The 24,855-nt window shown below is 37.5% G+C and overlaps 1 protein-coding gene across 3 annotated transcripts in view; it reads right to left on the minus strand.

Moving 5' to 3' along the window:
- Positions 1–5,830: 5,830 nt before the first annotated feature.
- The window catches only part of Peli1 (pellino E3 ubiquitin protein ligase 1), a 51,663-nt gene continuing 32,638 nt past the window's right edge, over positions 5,831–24,855 (minus strand). For all 3 annotated transcript variants that reach the window (XM_013022553.1, XM_013022555.1, XM_013022554.1), the window contains exons 2-7: positions 20,735–20,874; positions 16,330–16,459; positions 13,076–13,177; positions 9,875–10,072; positions 9,596–9,784; positions 5,831–8,384 (exon numbers count right to left, since the gene is read on the minus strand). In XM_013022553.1, the coding sequence (XP_012878007.1) occupies positions 7,818–8,384; positions 9,596–9,784; positions 9,875–10,072; positions 13,076–13,177; positions 16,330–16,459; positions 20,735–20,805 (1,257 nt within the window). In that variant the 5' untranslated portion in view covers positions 20,806–20,874 and the 3' untranslated portion in view covers positions 5,831–7,817. The remainder of the gene's footprint in view (positions 8,385–9,595; positions 9,785–9,874; positions 10,073–13,075; positions 13,178–16,329; positions 16,460–20,734; positions 20,875–24,855) is intronic.

The following is a 24,855-nucleotide window of genomic DNA, read 5'->3' on the forward strand; positions in this document are numbered from 1 at the left end:
TACCTTTTATTAATTTTGTAGGCTATGCATTGAATTTTATGATTGCATCCACTCCTACTTCCTCTCTTCATCTACCTCTTCTTCACCTTAATCAACTACCCATTCCCCTCCCCCACCCCCACCCCCCTTCTGGCTGCTGGGGCTTGACTCAGGACAGTGGTACTGTCCCTGAATTGTTTTTGCTCTGAGCCACAGCAGTCCCTAGGCCTTTTCCTGCCAGAGCTGGCTTCAAACCATGATCCTTAGATCTCAGCCTCTTGAGTAGCTAAGATTACAGGAATGAGCTACCAACAACCTGGCTCATCCCTCTTTTTAGTACTCATTTACTGGTGTTTATTGTGTTGGACTGTGTTAACCTTTCTAAGGAATTACAACTTTTGAGTTCTCCCCCGAACCTACCATATTTTGGTTAATATACTTATGTACACTTGGATACCACCACAGGGTGTTTATATGTTTATAAATCAATTCTAGGTTCCAAATATGAGAGAAAACATGCATCCAGGTCCTATGAATACAGGGATGCTATTTTCTGGTTAAAAATGCACATATTTGCATGCCACATAAATTCCTTTGCTCAGGACTGTCCAAATATTTGTAGCACATTTTATTGCCAAGTAGACTCACTCATCCCGATGAAGGCATGCATGAAAAGATTGGATTTTTACAATTTGATTTATAGCTAAGCATTTTTGCTCCTCAAACTGGTTTAAGCTGGAGTCATAGGTTAACATATAAATAAATAAGTGCCAGCAAGCTAATAGGGACAGGTCCTTGGGATGTATTAGATACACTGCTTCTCTGCCACACACTCTCCCCCAAACTGCCTCAAAAGTGTTTCAGCCATGAAGTATTTCCATTATCCTTTCCACTGGCCTCTGAGTAACTTTAAAAAAGTCCTTAGAATGAAAAGACAGGTGGAAATTTATTTAACATACTCTGACTCATATTTCAAAGGCTTCAAAGCTCCCCAGATGAAGAGATTCAGTTTGTTAGTCTGAGACCACTTGCATGAATCTAATTCCACACACAGGACCGCTCCAGAGAAAAAGGAACTAAAATGAGGTGTCATAAGCATTAATTCCCTGAGCTCATATCCATGTGCATTAATGTCAGTGGTTATTTTTTATTATTTTTCCCCTGTAGGATGACAGGTACTGAGATTTATGACCTCAGATAAAGGCAAGGAATTAAGTAAAAGTATTTCACAAAATTATAGGAAATGCTAGCTTCATTGGTAGATTGCATCCATTCTGAAGGGCAGCTGCTTATCTAGGTATTTTCTAACTCCCTCACAGTCACTAGTTTTTTGTTTTTCCCCCTAAAGAATAACTGCCCATTGTTACCTACTCTCTAAGGACTGGTATCTGAGGCTGTATTAAGGCTTGGACTTGTGCCTTGTTTGAAGAATTGCTTCTAGCTGTGGAATCCCACCCAGATATTTTCAATAGCCCTTTTGTATTTAAAGAGGAATGAAAATACTTTGGTAAATAAATATGGCTCTATTTGAAGTTAGTAGCAATAATGAAACCATAAAAGCACCTTCAAACAAACTGTCGATTGTAAAATCTCAAACCTATAAAAGTCCTAGAACAAATACTATAGCTTTAAAACAATCTTAATGCTTCTCTGCAAAAGGCCACATCCCAAGGGGGTCTTTGACTTCCATCTCATAATGCAACAGATACCAGTTAGATTATTTCTGCTGTTAAAACACCAACTTTGCACAGTACACTCAATCTAGGGTGTGCTGCTATGGCTGAATTCTGAAAAATCAGTGATAAAACAATCAGCATTTATTGCAGAATGTTTACAGAGAGGATACTACTAAAACTTGTTAGAATTGCACACTTAACTATTTTTCCTCTTTGAACTGCTCAGTTTAAGAAGTTATACTTAGCCAGGAGCTGGTGGCTTATACCTGTAATCCTGGCTGCTTGGGAGGATGGGATCTGAGGTGGTTCAAAGCCAGCCCAGGCAGTAAAGTTCTTGATACTCTCATCTCCAATAACCATCTCTGTGCCCCCCCTGCACCAGAAAACTGGAAGTGGCACTTGGCTCAAGTGATAGAGGGCTAGCCTTGAGCTAAAGAGCTGAAGGACAGGGACAGCACCCAGGTCGAGTTCAAGCCCCATGACCAAATATATATGTGTGTGTGTGTGTGTGTGTGTATGTATGTATATATATGAATATGTATATGTATATATATTTATCCCCTCCACCCAATTAGAAGCAACTGTCTGGCTCTGGTGTATGTGTGGGGTCAGGGGTGGGGTAGTGAGTTGAGCCTCTAAGAAACTGCCTCTTCTTCCCTCTCCACGCTCTGTGCAAACTCAACTTGGGAAGTAATTACTTCAGGGTTCCTAACATGTTAGCCACACCCACCACGGGAGATTCCTCCTACCACCGCAACTGCCACCTGGCCTCATCTTTGCTTTGAAAGCTCCTTGCTGTAGACACCTGACACCTGTATCAGCTTTCATTCTCCTGTCCCTCCACACCTGGTCCAGTTAAATTCCTGCCTCTTCAAGTCAGGATTTGCAACTTGTGATTCAGACAATATTATGGGCATTTGGTGTCCAAATTACTATTATGCTATTATTAAAAATATTTTTGACCATGTATTGATATAACATTAAATCATTAATTACCATTTCCATTTCAAATAAGTTTACTGAACAGAATCTGATAAACTGAAGAGTATTTCTGCAGAGGTGCATTATGCAAAACCACTGCCCTAACCATGAAATTAGAAAAGTTAAAGACTTTTCCTTTGAGAGAGTACTTATGCTTGCTGCGTTAGGTTAAGTACAAAAGGGCTACAAATGAAAGTACTGGCTTTTCTCTTTTTGGATGAGGTAGGTCACTATGTTGCCCAGACTCCCCAAGAATTTCTGCACTCAAGTGAATGTCCTGATTTAGCCTTCCTAAGTAGTTGGAACTACAGGTGCACACTACCAGACTAGATAGAACTCACAATTCTCTTTTATTCCTGTGTTTCACTTACAAACTAGACAACTTTTTAAGTCAAATAAAATCTGAAGCAGACCATCTATACTTGGGAACCTTTACACGACAAGTTATTATCTTTCTGCAGACACTTGTAATTTTGAATTAAAAAATCTATGAAACACAATATATTATCTTAGCTTCAATAGTCAAAACATTGTAACAATCTTAGTGACTCATTTATAATAAGCAAGAATATAAGGACAGATGGGGACTGAGGCTTGAAAATCAGATATCAGTAATCTCCCTTGTTGAGGACTTGGTGGGCCCATCAGCAACTTTATTGAAGATTCCTTTACTTTAAATTCTATTGTTTTCTAAAATCTACAGTTATATGGTAATGAGGAACATCAGATGACTAATCTTTACTTTCCCTTTTAGTGCTGGTTTTCTCTTTCTTTTCTTTTTGGGGGGGGGGTCCGGTTATGGGGCCTGAACTCTGGGCTGGGCGCTGTCCCTCAGCTCTTCAGCTCAAGGCTAGCGCTCTACCTCTTGAACCACAGCACCACTTCCGGCTTTTTTCTTTTTGCTTATGTGGTGCTGAGGAATCGAACCCAGGGCCTCATGCATGCAAGACAAGTGCTCTACCACTGAGCTACCTTCCCAGCCCCATTAGTACTGGTTTTCTTGTGAGCCTTTCTTCATCAGTAAATGCTTCTCAAAAGTTTGTTGCCCTCATGAACTACTATACAGTCAGAACTACTGTATAGGTCTTTCTTTGCCCCACCCCATCTTATCCCTTGTTTAGCCAGGGGAAAGCACATTTTCTACTACAACAACTAGCTATGTCACCTTCATTTTTTTTGAACACTCAGAAGCTTAGTTTGAATTTTCAGTTTTCTCTCTGATCATCTAAGAAAGTTTGCAAGCATTTACCTTGTGGCTCAGAAAGAAAGTCTGATGTGACATGATACATAGTATCATAGTCACAAGTACTAGTTACAACAATTACTAGGAAAACTCTTTTGATCTTATTTATTCCATTTTCTATTAATAATTGAGAGGCATGCTTCCTTCAGAGAAACCATATTATTATTTTTGCCAGCCCTGGGTCCTGAACTCAGGGCCTGGGCACTGTCCCTGAGCTTCTTTTTGCTCAAGGCTAGTGCTCTACCACCTGAGCCACAGCACCACTTCTGGCTTTTTCTGTGCAGGTGGTACTAAGGAATTGAACCTAGGGCTTCATGCATGTTAGGCGAGCACTCTACCACTGAACCATATTCCTAGCTAGAAACCAAATTATAAAAATGTAGTTTTATTTTATAAGTACAAAAAATGGCAGGTGCCGGTGGCTCACACCTGTAATCCTAGCTACTCAGGAGGCTGAGATCTGAGGATCACAGTTCAAAGCCAGCCTGGGCAGGAAAGTCTGTGAGACTCTGATCTCCAATAAACCACTACAAAACTGGAAGTGGTGCTGTAGCTAAAGCAGTAGAGCGCTTGCCTTGAGCTGAAGAGCTGAGGGACAGTGCCCAAGCCCAGAGTTCAAGCCCGGACAACCGACAAAAAAACCCAAAAAACAAAAACTGTTTTTCATAAGCATTTTAATCTTTTAAAAACGTAAAGGAAAAGCATCCCTTGACCTAGCAGAGTTATCACTATTAAGAAGAATTTGAAACAGCAAATGATTAACATTCAAGAAAACTGAGGATTATTAATTTTTAAAAGTAGGAGCTGAATTAAAAAGTGTACTTGGGTACAGAGGAAGAAATACTGTGAAAATATTTTGGCTAAAGGCAGTTAACTGCAGTTGAAAACACAACTTCCTCAGAAAGAAACTTGAAAGCCAAATAACAAAAAAGCAAGATCATCCTGCTTTTGGCAAAAATCTTGTCTGACATAGGAATCTTGGTGTGATATCCAAGTTATGGTCCACCAGTACACCCATCTCTGTTCTTTCCACGACGTCTATTTCAATAACTGGCAACTCTACCCTTCCAGTTGCTGTGGGTGACTAAGCAGTCTTTTTGCTTTGCTTTTGGTGCTGGGAATTGAACCCAAGGCCTTGCACTCTACCACTTTCCTTTGCTTTACTCACTTCTCTCTTCCCGATTAGAATACAAATTCCATGAAGGCAAGGATGTTTTTGTACTGCTGCATTACCCAGTGCTTAGAATGGTTTGGTGCACACCAGGAATTTGTACAAGCTACAAGAACTCAGTAGGTAACATTTGAGGATGAGGCACTTATATGAATAATTCTGAAAGTACAGGTGTGGTGTGAGATTGTATAAAGGAAGTATGTTATGACCTGACTTATTGCAAGGTTAATACTTGGAGCTTAAAGAGAAAGGAATGTATTCTATGTTGCCAAATATGACGATTTGAAGAGACAATGTTAGAACTGCTTATCTTATAAAGGAATAACGGAGGACAGTTTTTCACTGATATTCTCAGTATGTGTCAGATCCTGCATCACTCAAGGTTCTTGAGATATCTTGAGGAAAAAAAGTGGAGTACTCAAATGCTAGATTTAATTATACATCTGTATCAGAATGAGTTATTCCTACCCTGCTTTACATAAACCAGGGGACTTTTTTTTTTTGAGTGAAGTAAGCAATTGCAGCTTGAAGAGGGTAACTTGGTAAAGGATTCCTATGTCTCAATGTTTGTCCTTCATGTTGTTATGTTTTATGACTAATATTGTAGATGAGAGGGAATTGAATTCCCTATACAAATTAAGGAACTTGTATATATGAAGATGGCTTTGATAAGAGTTAAGCCATAAAAATTACCTTTCTTGATGGTGCTTTTGGAGACACTACTTAAATAGCCTTGTATGCAATTTGTAAAGAACCAACTCTTTAAAAAAGGTCCTATAATATTTAGCTCCTAACAACTTCTTTTTTTAATGAGATGATTTCCAAAGCTAGATAGATGAAAGTGTGACATTAAGTACAAACTTCTTGTGTAATTTAAATGCATATTTTAAAGTGTAGTTTTTACTTCTGGTTTCCCATTCTCAGTTATGCAAAAAGGAACTCACAGAGGCAGACTCAAATATCTATTTTGAAAAGTATTTACTTAGTTTGAATAAATTAATTGCAAATAAAAATTAAGCTACAATATATAGCCTGAATAGAAATGACTAGAACAAACACAACACAGGACTTAATTTCCTTGCATTAGTCACAAATCATGTGACAATCTAAAAAACTTCAAAATCAATTATATTTCTTTGAAAAGGGGTAACAGCAGTTACTGATACATCACAACTAATAAACTTATAATACAAGTTTCCTGACATGCATTTCCTGAGTGAACCCAAATGATCATTTTTTTCAAACAAGGAATTTTGACACAGTAAAATAAAATAGTTCATGGCTTCTAAGCAACAATTTTTTTTTAAAGAAAGAAAAAAAAGTGATGTAATAGAATAAAGTTATGCTACCATACAAAATTTTGCTATAGTCAATCAAGTATGATACAGTTTTTCAAACTAAAGGAAATCAAAAGACTAAAACTAAAAATGATTTGTCTAATCTAAAAGTGTACTGATTTCTACAAGTATCGAAAGGGTTTGATGTAGTGCAACTGTCTCTTCTTGTGGAGCATTTTAAAAAAGGTTGGAGAGGAACAGAAACATTTTCTTGCTTCTGAAAGCAAAGGATATCCTGGGGTTCAAGAATAAACAGACCTTGCAAGTTTGTTCCTTCCCTTTGCTGTCACTGATGCTCATCTGACAACCAAGCACTACGCACTCATTTAAATCATACCACAGAAACTTTCCTTAGGATTCAATTCCACAGTTAAGGCTGGTCTGCTTTAATGGGGGGAGGGATGGCTCTATTGTCATCCAACCCTTTATGTCTCTATATTTTCTAATGCCTGGATAAAGCCAAATATAGAATTAACTAAGCATTTCTGTTTCTAAAAACAAATATTCACTATCTTTTCTTATTTGATGCTTTTTTACCATAGAAATGTTTTTTTTTTTCTAGAAACAGTGAACAGATGAGAACCATAGTTTATATCCAAAAAATAAACTTGCCAAATGTTGCTGATACTAAAAACAGATTAGTCATCATGGGAGAAAAATAGATAATCTAGATTAGATTGCATATTCAAAGGAGTATATAAAATGTTTTTAGCATTAAGTTTTTGTTATAGTACTACACTTGAGAGAAACATTAAGGAAAAAAATCTTCCTGATTAACTTCATTGTGGTTAAAAACAAATACCTCTTAGACAATGGTAATTAATATGAATTCGGTATTACAAAGTATTTTAATTCACCAAATTCCATATTTAACAGGGTGAGGAGAGAGGTTCTCTTGTCCTTAGCTTTGCAAATCCTTGAGCTATGTGCTCACTACACTACCATTCACACTGAGAGTGTGACACCATCATTACCATGCTACTCTACCAAGAACATTCTAATATACTTTCTATCATAAAGATAAATAGAAAAAAGTTAATATACATGTTGCTATATTTTACAATGTTTGCAACAAACTGTAAACTAACATAGTTTGAACCAACAGTACCCTCAGTTATACAAAACAATTTCTCAACACTGAGGATGGGTGATTCAAAACACTAAAATGAAGGCATCAAATTAGACTATGTCTTTTTTCCTCAAAATATATTTTCAAAACTCAGAATTCAGAAGTCTGGTACTTTCAAAAATCCCTTTGCTTGAGTTTCCCAGATTTTTGCTCAGAAATTGCTACTATTTATTATAAATGTTTAAAAAAATTCTTCATCTTAATGCAAATGACCAGAGCAGAGGAACTGAAGTGGACAACAGGTTGAAAAACCCAACTCACTTAGCTTATAAATTTATAATGTAGTCCTGGAGGACAACTGTTAGTCTAGAGGTCCTTGGAAAATAAGTCTGATGTAGCCTTGTTCACCAGCCAACTGATGTGCACAAAAGGGACAGGCTGCATGAAAAGTGTGAGTACCATGAGGAAGTGGGATCTGGGACCAATAGGCCGTTGTCTTTTCTGAACACACATGCCCACAGGGGCTAAACGCATGGGTTGGAGGGCCGGCGTCCACATAAAATCCAGCTTCACATCCAAGCCACAGAGGGACATAGGGACCAACAGACCTACACATAGGACATTCACGATCTTTTCCATCACGTTCTTCTTTGTTTCCCCAGTTATGATAGCCATGTACATGGCCGCAGTTTAGATAGACCCATGGTTGTTTTTCATCTACAACATCTTTCCTCTTCATACTAGGAAAGGCTAGTGTGTTGAACCCTACAGGGCACTGAGGTCTTGCTGCATTGATTTCCTGTCTTAAAGCTTCTAAATGCTTCACAGTTGGGGTGTGGGAAAGGCCTTCTGCAGTACGCCACAGCAATGTTGCACCACAGAGATCAATAAGTGAGCCATCTTGTAACTGATTGGTTTCCATTTCCACCTGGAAGAGATGAGAATCAAAAGACACATTGGTTTGGAGTTTACATGGGTTTTGGGGATTTCTCATAAACATCTCCTAGATTTCCTAGGATTACTAAGAAGTCAAGAAACTAAAAGCCATCAGGAAAAGTTTGAAAATCAAAGATAAAATACTCAACACCTAAAAACAACTTGTGACTTAAACACTAACCAAATTATAAACTAGTTTTTAATTTTAAACAAAAACAAACAGAAACGTAAAAATGTGGTTAAATCTAGAAAAGCTTAAGCTTTTAAGTATATGAACATAATGTGACAAAAATGTTTATTACAGACTTTTCCTAATTGAAATATTAAGAGCTCAGAGTAGTGGCTTATGTTTGTAATTCTAACTATTAAGGAGGTGAAGATCAGGATGATCACTGTGGCCAGCCCAAGCAAAAGTATAGATGTGAGAGATAGACAGGAAGATCCTAAGTTTGAGGGCTGCTTGGGCTACAAAGCTATATCTAGTTTCAGAAAAACAAAAATAATACAAAGAAAGAGGCAACAATGCTTGACAAGAAATGTACTCATGGCCGTGCACCAGTGGCTCACGCCTGTAATCCTAGCTATACTCAGGAGGCTGAGATCTGAGGATCGAAGTTCAAAGCCAGCCCGGGCAGGAAAGTCTGTGAGACTCTTATCTCCAATAAACCACTAGAGAACAGGAAGTAGCACTGTGGCTCAATCGGTAGAGCACTTGCCTTGAGATGAAGAGCACAGTGCCCAAGCCCAGAGTTCAAGCCCACTGACACCAACCGACAAAAAACAAAAACAAAAGCTATCATGGTCTTCTAGTATAGTATTTCTCAGTATCTGATAATCAAGCTCAGGCTTAGTTCCCTTTGTTGGTGATATATTTAAGAGGCTTTATTTTGTTGTTTGTTTTAAAAATATACATATAATGATATGCTGGGTGCCAGTGGTTCATACCTGCGAACCTACCTACAAGGAGGAAAGTCCAAGAGACCTTATCTCCAATTAACCATAGAAAGCACTGGGAAAGGAGCTACAGTGGTAAAGCACTAGTCTTGGGCAAAAATGTTCAGGGACAGTACCCAGACCCTGAGTTCAAGCCCTAGGAGCTCCTCCCCTAACCCCCCAAAGCATATATATAATAATAATGCATTTAGTCCAATTTATCTCACATGTTCACTATAGTTAGATAAAAAGCTACACTTCAATAGTTACCATTTTTCCTCTCTGCTGAGCTGACCGGGTTTCACGCAGGCTAAATACATTTCCACACACTGATATTTCTCTCCATATTCCAGGCTTGGAGTCTTCGGTGAACCCATTGCGTGGATGCATCACAAGAACACCATTAGTGGTCAAGCCATCCATCTGCCCATCAGATGTCTTCCACTTGGCAGCTTTCTCCTATCAATAGAATAATGTACTGCCATTTAGGTGTAACTTGGAAACAGAAGCTGATAAAAGAATACATTGTTTAGGAAGAAAGTTTTTTACCCCAAGAAAGATATTTTTTGATGAATCAAATCCTGCAGCATAAATCCGTGCTGTATAGGGAGGATTCCGTTCACATATGATTCTACAGGCAAATCTTGATATAGTGCTCTGAACTGACTGTGTATCAGAATTACTTTGACTTCCAGGAACTGTGTCGGTTACTACGAAATCAATAGGGCTTTCAGTCGACCGACCAATCTAAAGAAAAAAGAAATATATATATATATATAAACCTATTCAAACAACACAGTGCTAAAATCCAATCAAGAAAGGCATAATGAGATAAGAACATTAAGCCTCTGAAATTTCTAAAGTTCATATGTATCATACTTAACTTTAGGGACATCTATACCCTTGAAAACTAATCTATCAGAGTTTCTGATGTACTAGTCATTTTGTGCATAGAATGAACTGGGAAATTCTGACAGAATTCATGAAACCCTTAGGGAATAAAAAATTCAGGGTAGTTGAGATTTCTAGATGGCTATAAACTAACCCTTTCAGGTGTAAATATAACTACCATTTATAATTCTACCTGGATTGTTCCACAAAAAGTATTTACAATGAGTAAATGTTATACTCAATGCCATTTATATAAAGCTGAATGAAATGCAATGATGTCTTTAATTGCAGTGAAAGATATACACAAATACTGGTCTTAAGGGGTTGCATTGAGGTCTAATGTGCACTTCACAGATTTCTCTATTTGAATCTAGTAACAAGCCTTTAATTCTGGTATGAGTTGAGAAATCAAATAATCAACTAACTTCAAAGAATAGTTTCAAAAGGTTCTAGGCCTAAGAATTCTTGAGGAAGCATAGAAAAGGCATTTTAATGGGTGGATTCTGTGGCATTTATTTTGTACACCTAGAGGTCTTCCTGAGACCATTTATAACTATTAAGAGACATAAACTAAAATGTTTGTACAGGCTCTTAAGGAATCATTTTTATGGGGTTGGATGATAGTGATGTGAAATGATCTGTACTTCTAAAGCCAATTAGAGAATTAGCATTAAAGAAACTCTTAACATGAATCATACTGTGCTATCTAATGACATTTGTGTAGGTTTTTCCCCTCTTTATAATACTTAGAACTTTCTTCTTTCTTCTAGCTCATATTTTTGTGAGACAGGTTTCAAGTAAGAGTTCTGGATGGGTGAGGTTATCAGAGAATTAACACTTTCAGGTGTACTAAACAGTAATTAAGTTACTTTCAGTTTAGGAATTGAAAAGAAAAAGGCAGACAGTGGAAGAAGTCACAGAGGTTAAAGTAAATGTAAGTATCAGTTTGTTAATGTATTTGTTACAAATTACTATCATAAAATTGAAGGATGTAGATACTGGGGGGGGAACCCCAGACTCTACAAAGATGATGCCTTTGCTTTTTCCTAGATAGGGAACCAATCAATGAGTACTGCCTTAGCCTACCAAATGGTATGATTAGGAGCTCATATTCTCCATGCCTTCCCAAAGATAATTCTTAAAAAGTAACTGCTTGCACTCAGGCACCAGATTACACAGGCCTTTGAAATTGAAATTATTAAAAAAAAAAAAAAGATGTTCTTAGAGATGGCTTTTTTTTTTTTAGAGCTAAATTTAGTTGCTTGTTGGTAAAATAAAATGTGGGAGAACATTCCAATTCTTTTAGTTAGGTTTTTGGTGAGATGCAACCTTTATCTTCATTATTATTTAGATTTAGTAAAAGCAAGAAGACAAACACACACTCATTGTAATATCAGCTGTGGAGACACTATTCAAAAAATTTGACATCTCATTTAAAAGGGCTGAGAAAAACAAGTCCAAAGAAGTACTTTTGCTATTAATTAAAATTAATTTAGAAAGGTCTTTCAACTTTACTTAATATTAAAACTAGAGAAAAATGGTAAATTAACTAGAACAATAATTGTAAGAGCAACATTATCAGGCAGCTTATGTTCTAGCTTATGTTTAAGTGACCTAATATTAAGGGAGAAGAACCACAAATTTTACTTAAACCTTGGGCCTAATTCTTTTATAATCTATTAGTTTATAAAAACATAAGCACTAGCCCTGTAAAAAAAAATGAGGAACTCTTTATTTCTTTTTGTCGGTCAAGGGGCTTGAACTCTGGGCTTGGGTGCTGTCCTTGCACTCTTCAGCTCAAGGCAAGTGCTCTACCACTTGAGCTCCCACTTCCGGTTTTTGAGTGGTTTATTGGAGATAAGAGTCTCACGGACTTTCCTGCCTGGGCTGGCTTTGAACCGCAATCCTCAGATCTCAACCTCCTGAGTAGTTAGGATTACAGGCGTGAGCCACGGGCACCCGCTGGCGCCCGGCAGGAGCTCTTTTTTGTACCAGTAGCTTTGAGTAAAGTATGTGCTGAAAAACATTTTTAGAATTTGTTTGTAGTTTTTGTAGTGTAGAGAAGGTGAGGTAATATTCTCCATGTCCCTCCCTCGCAAAAAAGTTGTACATGTACACAGAATACTTCTGGTTTCTTTTTCTGAATATTCATACTAACATTTCCTAAGAGTTTTTAATAGGTAGCTGGCACAAATCTGAGCATTTTTCACACACAAACTCATTTAATCTTCCTAACTGTCCTGATGGAGATTCTGTTATCCTTAAAGGACACTGAGGCATGCAGCAGCAGAGTCCATATCTTAATATGCCACAATGACTTTTATATATAAGGTTTAGAAAACAATAGTTTTGCAAAATTATGATATGGTATCCTTAATCTGAGCACAGCTAAAGTCACTGACAAGTTTTAATTGAAATGATTTTATAGTGCTTTATTTTGTTCTGTTTTTAAGAATGGTCTTATCTTTCAGAGATTCATAGTGAAAAGATGAATGACATGAGGACTAACAGGGTCAGGAGCAGTTGAGCACCTAGCAATGCAGACAGAACAAATAGAACAAGATCGACCATGTTGATAATTGAAGCCAGGTGAAGAGAAATATTTTGTACTATCCTAGATTCTCTTCCTTTGGTGGTTTTTGAAGTTTCCCATAATAAAAATGCATTTTTAAAGACAACTACATAGCTAAGTCTATTTAGCAAAACAGCTAAATATAAACACTTTACTAGAAAAATTTCAAATTTGCCACTTGCAAATTTGAAAGATTAAGAAAACATGATAACTTACAGGAAGTATGAGGATTATGTTGGTACAATATTGAAAACATTAACTTTTTTTCAAAATTCATATTATAATACCTGAAACATATCTGTGTTGCTGTCATGAGTGTATTCAACCACAACTGTCTGGGCCCGAGACAAAGTATATGATATACTATGTTGATCCTTGTTGCTTATTGCCTGTAAATAAAAAGGTTAATAGTAAAATTATGTAGTCAATGTTTAGTAGAAAATCTTTTCACAAAAGAAGGTAAAAATATCTGTCATATATAAGACACACTATAAGCATTAGAGGCTGGTGTCTTCTAGGGGCTGGGTATACACAATACTTTGAAGAAGTTATAGAATAAGAACGTAATGTAAAAAAAATCAAAATGACATAAAAGTTTGTGTCACCTTTTAAGTATTTTTTATCAAGTGATCAAAATCAAATGCCATGAAGAAAGAAAATCAATACTCAGTACCCCCTCTGATACAGAAATACAAAAATCTTATTTATAAATAGGAATCTTATTTTTCAAGTCACCTAAATAATTATAAAGTGGTAGCAATACTCAGAAATAGTTGTTTCTCTAACCATTATGTGATATAGATGACAAAGCTGCCACATACTGGGCTACATACAGAAAACTTCATAGAAATGGATATAATGCTTATATTTGTACCTTTGACCTATTCCAAACTAAAAACATTTCTAAAAAGAAATTTTCAGTTTTGTTTTCAAGCATTTTCTATGTAAATGAGTTGAAGATAATATCAGAGGGGAAAAAACCTAGTCATGTACAAAGGAAGTGGAAACAGATTGTGTAAAAGGAAAATAGACACAAAGAGTGATTACACAAAGCAAAGAAGCTAAAGAAAAAAAAGTTTCAAATTAGAAGTTTGGCTTTATAAAAGTTTTTGTCTAGTTTTAGTTTTTAGCTAATTGGTGGAAGATAAAAGCTTTAAAGTAATAGCTTTCAGAATAAGAAAATTAATTTTCAAACCCAAAGATAATAAACAAATATTTGGGGTACTATACTAACTAGCTGGTTTTGTCAAAGCTTATCAATGCCCCTTTTGCTTCTCACTTGTTTCTTTTAAGGAAATCACGCTTTATAGACATACCTGTATCTGCCCATATGGCTCTCCCTATTTTCCTTTCTCTAGAGGTTTATGTATTAATATATTCAACAGCACTATATATATCATTATTACACAGATTTAAAAATTGATACTTGACACTTAACATTAATAAACAAATTTTCAAATTAATTGCTATTTTGAATTTTTTGTTTTTTGGTGGTGGAGGGCAGGGTCTTACCATATAGCCCAGGCTGGCCTCAAACTATTGATCTTTCTGCCTCAATTGTCCAGAGTGCCATCAACGAGGCCTGAAAGTTGACTCTTAATGGCAAGCCAATTTAATTTTTTAAAGAATTAAATGGACTTTGAGACTGAAATCTTTTCTTAGCTATTAAGCTCACTCTTAGATTGGGAATAAGAACTATGAAAAGATAAATTTGAGTTTCAGTGGATTAGAAGGCAAGATTTGAATCCTTTAATCCAGATGACTGGCAGAAATTTTTTTTACAGGATCTCACTGATATATTCATTTAAAAGTTAAAAAAATTACTTTTGTTCATCTCTGATTCCTAAGGTTCTTATTGCCCAATAAAGATGAAAAAAGGCGAGATAATGATTCCATAAAGGACTAAAAAGTATAAAAAATGGGAAGATGGATATAAAATAGAATTTTAGAGCTGGGTGCTGGTGGCTCACACCTGTAGGAAGCTGAGATCTAAGGATCATGGTTCAAAGCCAGCCCAGGCAGGAAAGTCCATGAGACTCTGATCTCCAATTAAATACCAAAAATAAACGCTGGAATGGAGCTATAGTAGAATGCTAACCTACAGTAAAAAAGTTTCAGGGACAATGCCCAGGCCCTGAGTTCAAGCCCCAGGACTAGCTCTACTAACTAAATACATAAAAGTTTAAAAAACAGAATATTTTACAAATAAGGTTAAATATTTTTCCCTGATAGTAGTTCAAAACCAGAGGTAGTATTTGCTACTTAAGGGCATTTGAAAATATGGGAATGTATTTTTGAGGGCTCAAAAGGTACTCAGTGGGTGGGAGAAAAATATTAAATATCTCATGTTATGGTGGAATGTCCTGCACAATGAACGACTGGAACACCCAAAATGCCAAGGGCACGCTTGTGAGGAAACATTTAAGAAGCTCCTCCAATTGAGATGAATAAGCTATTTACTTCTACTACCTTCTAAGCATATCCCTTATTGCAAAGGAGCAAGATGAAAAACCTTAAAAATTTCCCAAATAGTAACAAAGGAAGACTTGTCAAGGCTTGAGGCCTCTATTTTGCACCCCAAACTATATATATGAAACAAGGCTGAAAATCCTATTAATTTTGAAGACTGGACTATTATTTAAAACAGGGCAGCATATGTCAGCTTTACAGTCTCATTTATTAAATGTACAAAGACATACTCCAGATATTGCAATACTAATGGCACATCTCAGGGCTATATAGCTATACTTCAGAAGTCAAAGAACTCTAGTTTTTAAAATTTGCTCATCTATAGTATCAAATTTGGCAGATCATATAATTTAGTGGACAGATAAAGATCTGAAATTCCCTCTTCTTGGTTATCATTTTAGGAAAGTACAAGTATCCTGAAATGATGGGCAAATTTCTGGAAATTTTGGCAAAGAAAGGCAAAGAGACTAGAAGTGTGTGTGTGTGGGGGGGGTGGTATTTGGAGGGGATGGGGCTATACTGTGGATATGGCTATTTGCTTCCATTGCTTTGATTCAATGTAATGATGACGCCTACTTCATACAAGTGCAGTGAGTGGTAGAAATTCTCAAAGTTACAAAACACAAAAAAATAAATAAAAACAAGAGCATCCACAGAAACATCAATTAAAAACCTTCAGTGAAGAAATGACTTCATCTGAACGGCTTCTAAAACCTAAATGTTACATATTATAAGCCACATTCCACCATGTCAAGGGGAGGCCCTTATGGTAAAGTAGGGTGGATGGCTGTAACAAAGTAAGCCTTGGCCCTACCTCTACCTCTCTTAACAGGGAATGGGAATGGTTCCTTCTAATTTCTATCCACTGACTCTAATTTGTCATTTTTAAGTTCAGTTCCCTTTCCACACTACAGCCTGAAATATACTGTTTCCAAAGTTTCTACTCCAATCCAAACAAAACGAACGTTCTCAAATAGAAATGTGAGGGAAATGCTAGCAAATATAAACACATAAAAATCTTTCAGTTTCTGTTACTTATTTAGTTTTAAAATTTTTTATTTTTATTTTTTACCTTTGCGGCCTGAGGAGTACATGCAATGTGCACAGTGCTGGGCTTCACCCCATTTGCCTTAGGTCTTTTAAACAAAGCAAACCTACTTTTCCTTCTTCCTCTATCGCCATTTGGGAGAGACCCATTATACCTGATGGGAGAAGAAAAAAATGTTTAGGTGATTTCTTTTAAGAATCACACAAATATAAAATAAACGTTTTACTTTGTAGAATCAATTCTCAGTTAATTATCTATTAGCACATGTTAACCATTAGCAATTGATGACCTCTAGACCAATTGTTTTAGTGTGAAACAAAATGAGATTCTTCCTTATTATGATAGAAGTACCTTTTGTATTTCTTTTATTGAAGAACTGACTAAGGCCTATCTGACTCTTTTTTTTTTTTTTTTTAGGGTGAATGTTCTTGTGTGTGTTAATACGACCTCTAAATGTAGTGGATGTATTGTTTAAAGTAGAATCTCTAGCCAGGTACTCCAGCTCACACCTGTAAGAAGCTGAGATCTAGGATCATGGTTCTTCCAGCCATGGCAGGAAAGTCAATGAGATTTTTAATCTCCAATTAACTACCAAAAAAGAAAGAGAAAAAGGAATAAAAGAAAGTGGAGCTGTGGCTCAAGTGGTAGAATGCTAGCCTTAGACAAAACAAACCAACAAACAAACCCTCAGGGACAGTATCCAGGCTCTGATTTCAAGCCCTGAAACTGGTGCGTGTGTGCACACACATACACACACACTAGATTCTTCTTCTTTTTTTGGTCTGGTCGTGGGGCCTGAACTCTGGGCCTGGGCGCTGTCCCTCAGCTCTTCAGATCAAGGCTAGTGCTCTTCTACTTAAGCCACAGCGCCACTTCCGGCTTTTATCTTTTTGCTTATGTGGTGCTGAGGAATCGAACCCAGGGCCTCATGCGTGCAAGGCAAGTGCTCTACCACTGAACCACCTTCCCAGCCCCGAAAGTATGTTTTATGGTAATCTCTCCATGATCTCTCTCTCTCTCTCTCTCTAACAAGGACTGAAACAACACAGGAAAAGTTAAAAACAAACCCAGACAAGTACTATACACCAAGCACTGAGTTGTATTCAAATACAGCATTTCACTTAATCTTGCCTTGTAAAAACTGCCAAATTGGCATCACTGTCCACATTTTCTTTTTTTTGGTCAGTCCTGAGAATTCAGGGTCTGGGCACTGTCCCTGAGCTTCATTTGCTCAAGGCTAGCACTCTGCCACTTGAGTGATAGCACCACTTCCAGCTTTTTCTGTTTATGTGGTACTGAGGAATTGAACCCAAGGCTTCATGCATGCTAGGCAAGTACTTTTACCACTAAGCCACATTCCCAGCCCAACTGTTCACGTTTTTACAAGTTAGGAAAAAGGAATTCTTTTCAGAGGAATTATTTCGGAGTGTCACAAACATGACACTGGCAAAACTAGAAAATAATTTCAAGGGTTTTTTTGGGTCATTTTTTACTTTTGCACTGAGGCATAAAGAGTAATTTAATAATAACTACTCATTGCTCCCTGTCCCTGACAAAGTTTTTGATTCTCCTATGTAGTCGGTCCATCTGAGCAGGAATGAAGCAGGGATTAAGGATGGATTTGAGGTTGGAAGAAAAAACAATTGAAAATGGCCTGAAAATAGTTTACAAGAATGAATCATGTTTTAAAGATGAAAAGAGTTTACTCAATGATTGCCATGTATAGAAATTATACTAACCCAATATAAAACAAAACATTACAAGGTGAAAGCTCCTGCTAATCTTGTTGGTCTTGTTCCAAGGGCAAATAGAGCCCCCCTTCATTTATCCTTTAATTTTGCTATTCAGGACTATGTGTGGCCATCAGCCTTATGGTGAGCTCCTTACAGACCCTTGGCTACTGTCTTCTAAAAGTCCCTGACTCATTCTTTTTCTGGATCTGTGCTCTTAAGTTCCTAGTTTATGTTCCTAAATTCAATCCTCTTGTCTAAGCAATAGCAGGAAATAGATAACTATATCTAGTTTTACTCTTAGACTTACTGCATTTTAGGTCATTAAATATCAGATATATAGTTAATTACTACTGCTAATGATTAACTGGGAAATCTTTAGGCTAAATGAGACACTTTAAAACTATCAGATTCTTCAAAAATCCTTGAATTCCTTGAGGCTATACCTCCAGCCTGGCTTTTACAGGTTAGTTGGGAGAATCTTTAGGTTTTTCTGCCTGGTCTGGCTTCAAACTGATTTTTCCAGGTCTCAGCCTCTTAAGTAGCTAGGATTATAGGAGTGAGCCAACACTGCCTAGATCAAATCTTTGCTAAAAAAAATTAACTCATCAGCATAGTTGTTTTTTTCTTCTTCTGGTAGTTAAAAAAGCTGTTTGTCATTAATACTATTAATAGCGATATGACCTGAAGTTATAATATTGCAATTACTAAATACTTTGATTTTTTTTGGTGGTACCAGAGTTTGAACTCAGGACCTTGCACTTGAGTCATACTACTAAGCCTTTCTTTTGCTATGTTTGTTTTTAGTTGGGGTCTTGCATTATTGTCTGGGATCAGACTCTAACTTCCACACTCATATTTATCCCATTCTACTCTTATCTCCTGCCTAACTAGGATTAGAGCCCAGATTATATGGCCATCACACCCAGTCTTGTTAACTTTCTTCCAGGCCTGGTATCAAACTGTGATTTTCCAAATCTCTGCCTCCTAAGTAGCTTGGTTTACAATTGTACACCACCATGCCCATCCCAAGTTTATGATATTTAAGGGTGGTTTTTTTTTGGGGGGGTGTATGTGTATGTGTGTGTGTGTGAGAGAGAGAGAGTCCTGGGGCTTGAACTGCTGTCCCTAAAGGCTAGCACTAAACCGCTTGAGCCACAGCTCCACTCCTGGCTTTTTGGTGGTTAATGAGTCAAGAGTCTCACAAACTTTCCTACCCAGGCTGGCTTCCAAGGACAATCCTCAAAACTCAGCCCCTTTTATGTCTGCCTAGGAGACACCACCTTCCTCCCCCCAACCCAAATACAACGCTGAAGCCCCCAAACCTGTAACTATCTGTAACTGTTAACCACCTGTCAATCACCTGACTGGGCATCAGCAAAAGGGTCCCAGGCTCTGAGATCACTTCCACATCTGCTGAGGCCCCACCTTTCCCTATATAATCTCTCTCCACCATTAGTTAAGCTGCTACTTGCTACCTGCTACATTCCAGATGCTACTCTACAACCTGCTCTTGAGTCCAGCCTGGTAGTTTAGCTCTCCCAAATAAACTCTCTTCTGCCTGAACCATGTGGTAGCAACTCTTACACTGAGTAACTACAATTATAGGCATGAGCCACTGGCACCCAGCTATAAGTTTGCTTTTTGAGATTAAAAAAAAATGCGTTTTCAAAAGGTCTTAGAAAATGGAAGCAGAGAACTTTTTTTGTTAGGCTTGTGACAGATGGGGCAGAATGATGGAAGGGGTGACACTGGTCAAGATATACTATACTCATAAAATGACATGTTGAATTGAAACCCCTTTGGACAATTACTTAAAAATTAAAAAAAAGAAAAGAAAAAGAACGAAAAAAGGCCTTAGATGATCTTGTTTAATTGTCACTGTACAGTCTATATGGTGGACTTGCCCAAGACCATACAGTTAGCTATGCTGGAATAAGCACCAGAATCTAGGATTTTCTGCTTCCAGTTAAGCTCAGTAATTATTATTTCTCTCATCTTCTGAAACAACAGATTCTCACTTAAACAGTACCCATCTAATTCTCAAACTTACTGCAATCTCTACAGTTGTTTTTTTACATAATCAGAGAAACAACAGGTGGAAAGGATATTGTGCAATTTTAGCTTCTAGGATCTCCAGTTTAGACTGCTTCCATTTTGACAGTTACAACATGTTTGGACTGAATAAACTGAAGTACTAGAGTCATCTAGTCTTCAATCCACAGACTATTTTTCTAGGAATTAAATGAATGAGAATATTGTGCAAGCAAGTAGCTAAGTCCTAGGCTTCTCCATCATCCTACTGTTTTTATATACCTACATACCTTTTTTTGACTAGAAATAATAGAAATATCTTAAACACAAACCAACAACTACTTCAGAGGGACAAAACAACATATAAATAGCAAGTGACAAAAAATAACTCAGAGGAGGAAAAGGATGGGGGCTTTTGGGATAGTGGGCTGAATGGTAGAAGAAAGCTTTCTAAAAGATGGGATAAAGAAAACAAACTGTGCCCTTTATGCATTGTTTGTGCTGTAATTAAGCCCAAATAAAATAGCATAAATGTGAGAACTCAGTTCTTAATATGGTAACATTAGCCTGTAACTTTAGATTTGGGGGAGGAGGGAGTAGAAAAGACATAAATTCTAAAAGTAAGAAGATTTCTCTTAATGTCCCATGCGATATAAAAATCTTACCCTAGGACAATGAGTTCTCCATATTTTACTGGTGCTTTGGAAGGATGATTTTCTTGATCAGGAGAAAACATGAGCTTGGTTGTCTTTCTCAAATCTTTGGTCACTGGTCAAGAGCCTTGGGACACTTTTTGCATTATTTCCTGTAGGGGAAAAGTATTCATTAGTAATGTGAACAATGAATTTCAGTTTAAATATATTATTTTCCAGCAGTCCTCTGGAGCACAGTATTATGCAAATCATCACATGATATACAAAGTATGTGACATTTTCCCCATCAATGCTTATATATTTGACACAACTGGATCAAAATGTAAATTAGATACAGACCAACTGAGTAGATGTACTTTTCCCTATTATTTCTTTTTTGTTGTTGTTGTTGTTGGTCAGAGGCTTGAACTCTGGGCCTGAGCGCTGTCCCTGAGCTCTTCAGCTCAAGGTGAGTATTCTACCACTTGAGCCACAGCATCAGTTCTGGTTTCTGGTAGTTAATTAGAGATCAGAGTCTCATGGACTTTCCTGCCTGGGCTGGCTCTGAACTTTGATTCTCAGATCTCAGCCTCCTGAGTAGCTAGTTTTACAGGCATGAGCTATCAGTGTCTGGCTTTTTTCCTATTACTTCTACAGGGTACAACTAAAAACTATGGACATAAGTTTGCTGTGTTTTCCTTTTGTTCATTGTGGTGGTGGGGTTGAACATAGGGCCTTTCCATACCATACGAATGCTCTACTACTGAACTACTCCTCAGCTGTTTGCTTACTGGCTTGCCAGACCTAGCAAGCCAGCAAGCAAGCAAAGGGCCTCATGCTTGCTTGATTTTCTTGCTCATAGATGGCAATCTACTACTACTTGAGCCACACCTTTAGCCCTGCTTTTTTGTTTAAGTGGAGATAACAATCTCATGGACTTCTCTGCCTAGGTTGGCTCTGCATGGAGATCCTCTAGGTCTCAGCCTCCTGAGTAGCTAGGATGACAATTGTAAACAACCAATGCCTGGCTTTTTTTGACCAATACATCCCTAAAGAAGGCAGCAGCCTGGAAATGTCAACTAATACCATCAGTAAATCAAATATTAAATCAAACAAGGAAGTGGCGCTGTAGCTCAAGTGGTAGAGCGCTTGCCTTGAGCTGAAGAGCTGAGGGACAGCGCCCAAGCCCAGAGTTCAAGCCCCACGACCAAAAAACAAAAACAAAACAAAACAAAAAAAACAACTTAAATCAAACAAATAAATAAAATGCTACAACAAAAGCTTGCTTTCTGGTTAAAGAAACATTAAAATGCCTAGAAAGATATAAAAATCTCTTTTTCTTAGTTTTGACTTTTTGGGGTTTTTTTTGAGACAAAATCTCACTATGGAGCCCAGGCTACCCAGGAATTAACAATTCTTCTGTCCCTGCTTCCCAAGTTGTGGATTACCACACCCAGGTTACACAGAAAACTTTTGATAGCTGTTTTACTTTAGCTCAAGACTAGAGAAACACTGCAAGTGCTAAGTGGTAAGCCCCTTGAAACACAATGAGGAAGGTAGTGTCAACGTAGGCCTAGTGGAAGCTACAACTGGTTTCAAATTTCCAGTACCAATAGACGGTTTTGGCAAAGAAATAGAAAATATAAAGAAGGGTATTAGAGGTAGAAAATATATACGCCAAATTGAAAAGCTTACTAATCAGCTCAACTATAAAATAGAATGGACTTAATAAAGAATCAGGAAACTAGAAGAATGATAGATATCAAATTTGAACAAAAGCGAAAAATTTGGAGGTGGGATTCATACACTCATAGATCTGTGAGACTAGAGGGAAAAAAAAAGGTAACTTTTGTTTCATTGGAATCTCAAGGAGAGAAGAGCCAAAGAAATAAAGGCTGAAAACAAATTTGAAAAGAGAAATAAAAGTAAGAAACTGCACAAACTCCACTCAGATATTCATGTAAAGAGATTTAAAGTTCTGAAATCTAAAGGCAAAGAAAGTAGAGAAAAATCTATCCTTTACCTATGGGAGGGTAGCGGGGGTGGAAGGTGTAGTAAAGACCAGTTACAGTTAAAATGGTAGTGCAATGGTAGCAGTTTTCTCATTAGAAACAATGGGTGACAAAAAATAATGGTTTAATAACTTCTTGGTTCTAAAAAAATGTCAACAAAGAATTTTATAGCCAATAAAAATAGAGGGATAATCAAGACATTCTCAGATGGGAAAACACTAAAAGAATTTTCCAGCAGATAAAAACAGAATGGCTAGAGAAAATTCTGCAAACAGAAACGATAACATGGTAGCAAGAATATAGGGAAATGTAACAAACTTTTTTATTTTCTAAATTATACTTGATCAAAGTGAAAGTGTGACACTACCTAATCTGGATACCTTTATAAACATACACAAAGGACGCGTTTGTGTGTGCAGGTCCTTGGGACTTGAACTCAGGGCCTGAGTGCTGTTCCTGAGCTTTTTATTTTTATTTTTTTGGTCCGGCCATGGGGCCTGAACTCGGGGCCTGGGTGCTGTCCCTCAGCTCAGTTCTTCAGATCAAGGCTAGTGCTCTATCACTTGAGCCACAGCGCCACTTCCGGCTTTTATCTTTTTGCTTATGTGGTGCTGAGGAATCAAACCCAGGGCCTCATGCATGCAAGGCAAGCGCCCTATCACTGAGCCACCTTCCCAGCCCCTTCCTGAGCTTTTTAAATCAAGGTTAGCATTCTTATCACTCTGAGCCACAGCCCCACTTCTTGCTTCTCCCTCATCTTCCACCCTGGGTGGCGGAATTCTTACATGAAAGTGTAAGAGCTGCACAAGAGGTTAGACTTCTAACACAGCTGAGTGGCTGTGTTTTTGTATTCATACTCTATCATTTTCTCTGTATTCTAAAACACAAGGACTAAAATAAATTCCTGAAGTCATGCACTTAAGAACTGAATGGAATATAAAATATCCCAGCTGTAATCCTAGCTACTCAGGAGGCTGAGATCTGAGGGCTGCGGTTCAAAGCCAGCCCAGGTAGTAAAGTCCATGAAACTCTCATCTCCAATTAGCCACCAGAAAACATGAAAATTGTGGCTCTAAGTGGAAGAGCTAACCTTGAGCAAAAGAGCTCAAGGACAGTGCCCAGGCCCTGAGTTCAAGCCCCACAACCAATAAAAAAAAAATCTTAATACTTCAATTACTGGCCTCATGGGCTTCAATTCAGTTAGTTGATCTGACCCTATACAGCCTTATTCCAATGTGATCTATTGCTGAGAACATGGAATATCATTCTGAGACTGGAAAAACATTGAGAAAATCTTGCTAAGATAAACAAGATACAATAGACTCTGCTTGATCACTGAAAATTAAGCATGTGACTTTCCTATTTAATAAGAATGGTTTTATGAATTTGACAGATCGAACAGTTTAACCATTTGTTCTGCGAAGGAAAGAAGTACCATTACTTTCTTATCACGTTTTCCCAAAAGAAAAACTTTTTATTATATGAAATCATCAGGCCAGGCGCCGGTGGCTCACGCCTGTAACACTAGCTACTCAGGAGGCTGAGATCTGAGGACCAACCTAGGCAGGAAAGTCTGTGAGGCTCTTATCTCCGGTAATCCACCAGCAAACTCGAAGTGGTGCTGTGGCTCAAGTGGTAGAGCACTAGCCTTAAGCTGAAGAGGTCAGGGACAGCACCCAGGCCCAGAATTCAAGCCCCACGATCAACAACAACAAAAAAAAAAAAAAGAAAGAAAGAAGGAAAGAAAGAAAGAAAGACGAGAGAAAAACCATCAGCTTCACCTGAAGATGAAAAATGGGAAAACCAATCTTTGTCCCTCAAGATAACATGCTCCTTTTACTATTTACAGTGCACACACCTTGTTTTACTTACTGTCTACTAACCACCAGTACAAATTTCTGAAAAGTAAAAAGAAATAAGATAAAACTAAGTAATGAAGATACCTGCTGTGGGTGCAAATTTGCACCCACATAGGGCTGAACAGGCTAATTCTTATAGTAATTCTTATATAATAAGAGACCTATTGGGGGATCATTTATTTATTTATTTATTTTTTGCCGGTCATGGGGCCTGAACTCTGGGTCTGAGCGGTGTCCCTCAGCTTTTAGCTCAAGGCTAGCGCTCTACCACTGGAGCCAAAGC

The sequence above is a fragment of the Dipodomys ordii genome, unplaced genomic scaffold (genome assembly GCF_000151885.1).
Source record: "Dipodomys ordii isolate 6190 unplaced genomic scaffold, Dord_2.0 Scaffold63, whole genome shotgun sequence".
Classification (NCBI taxonomy): Eukaryota; Metazoa; Chordata; class Mammalia; order Rodentia; family Heteromyidae; genus Dipodomys; species Dipodomys ordii.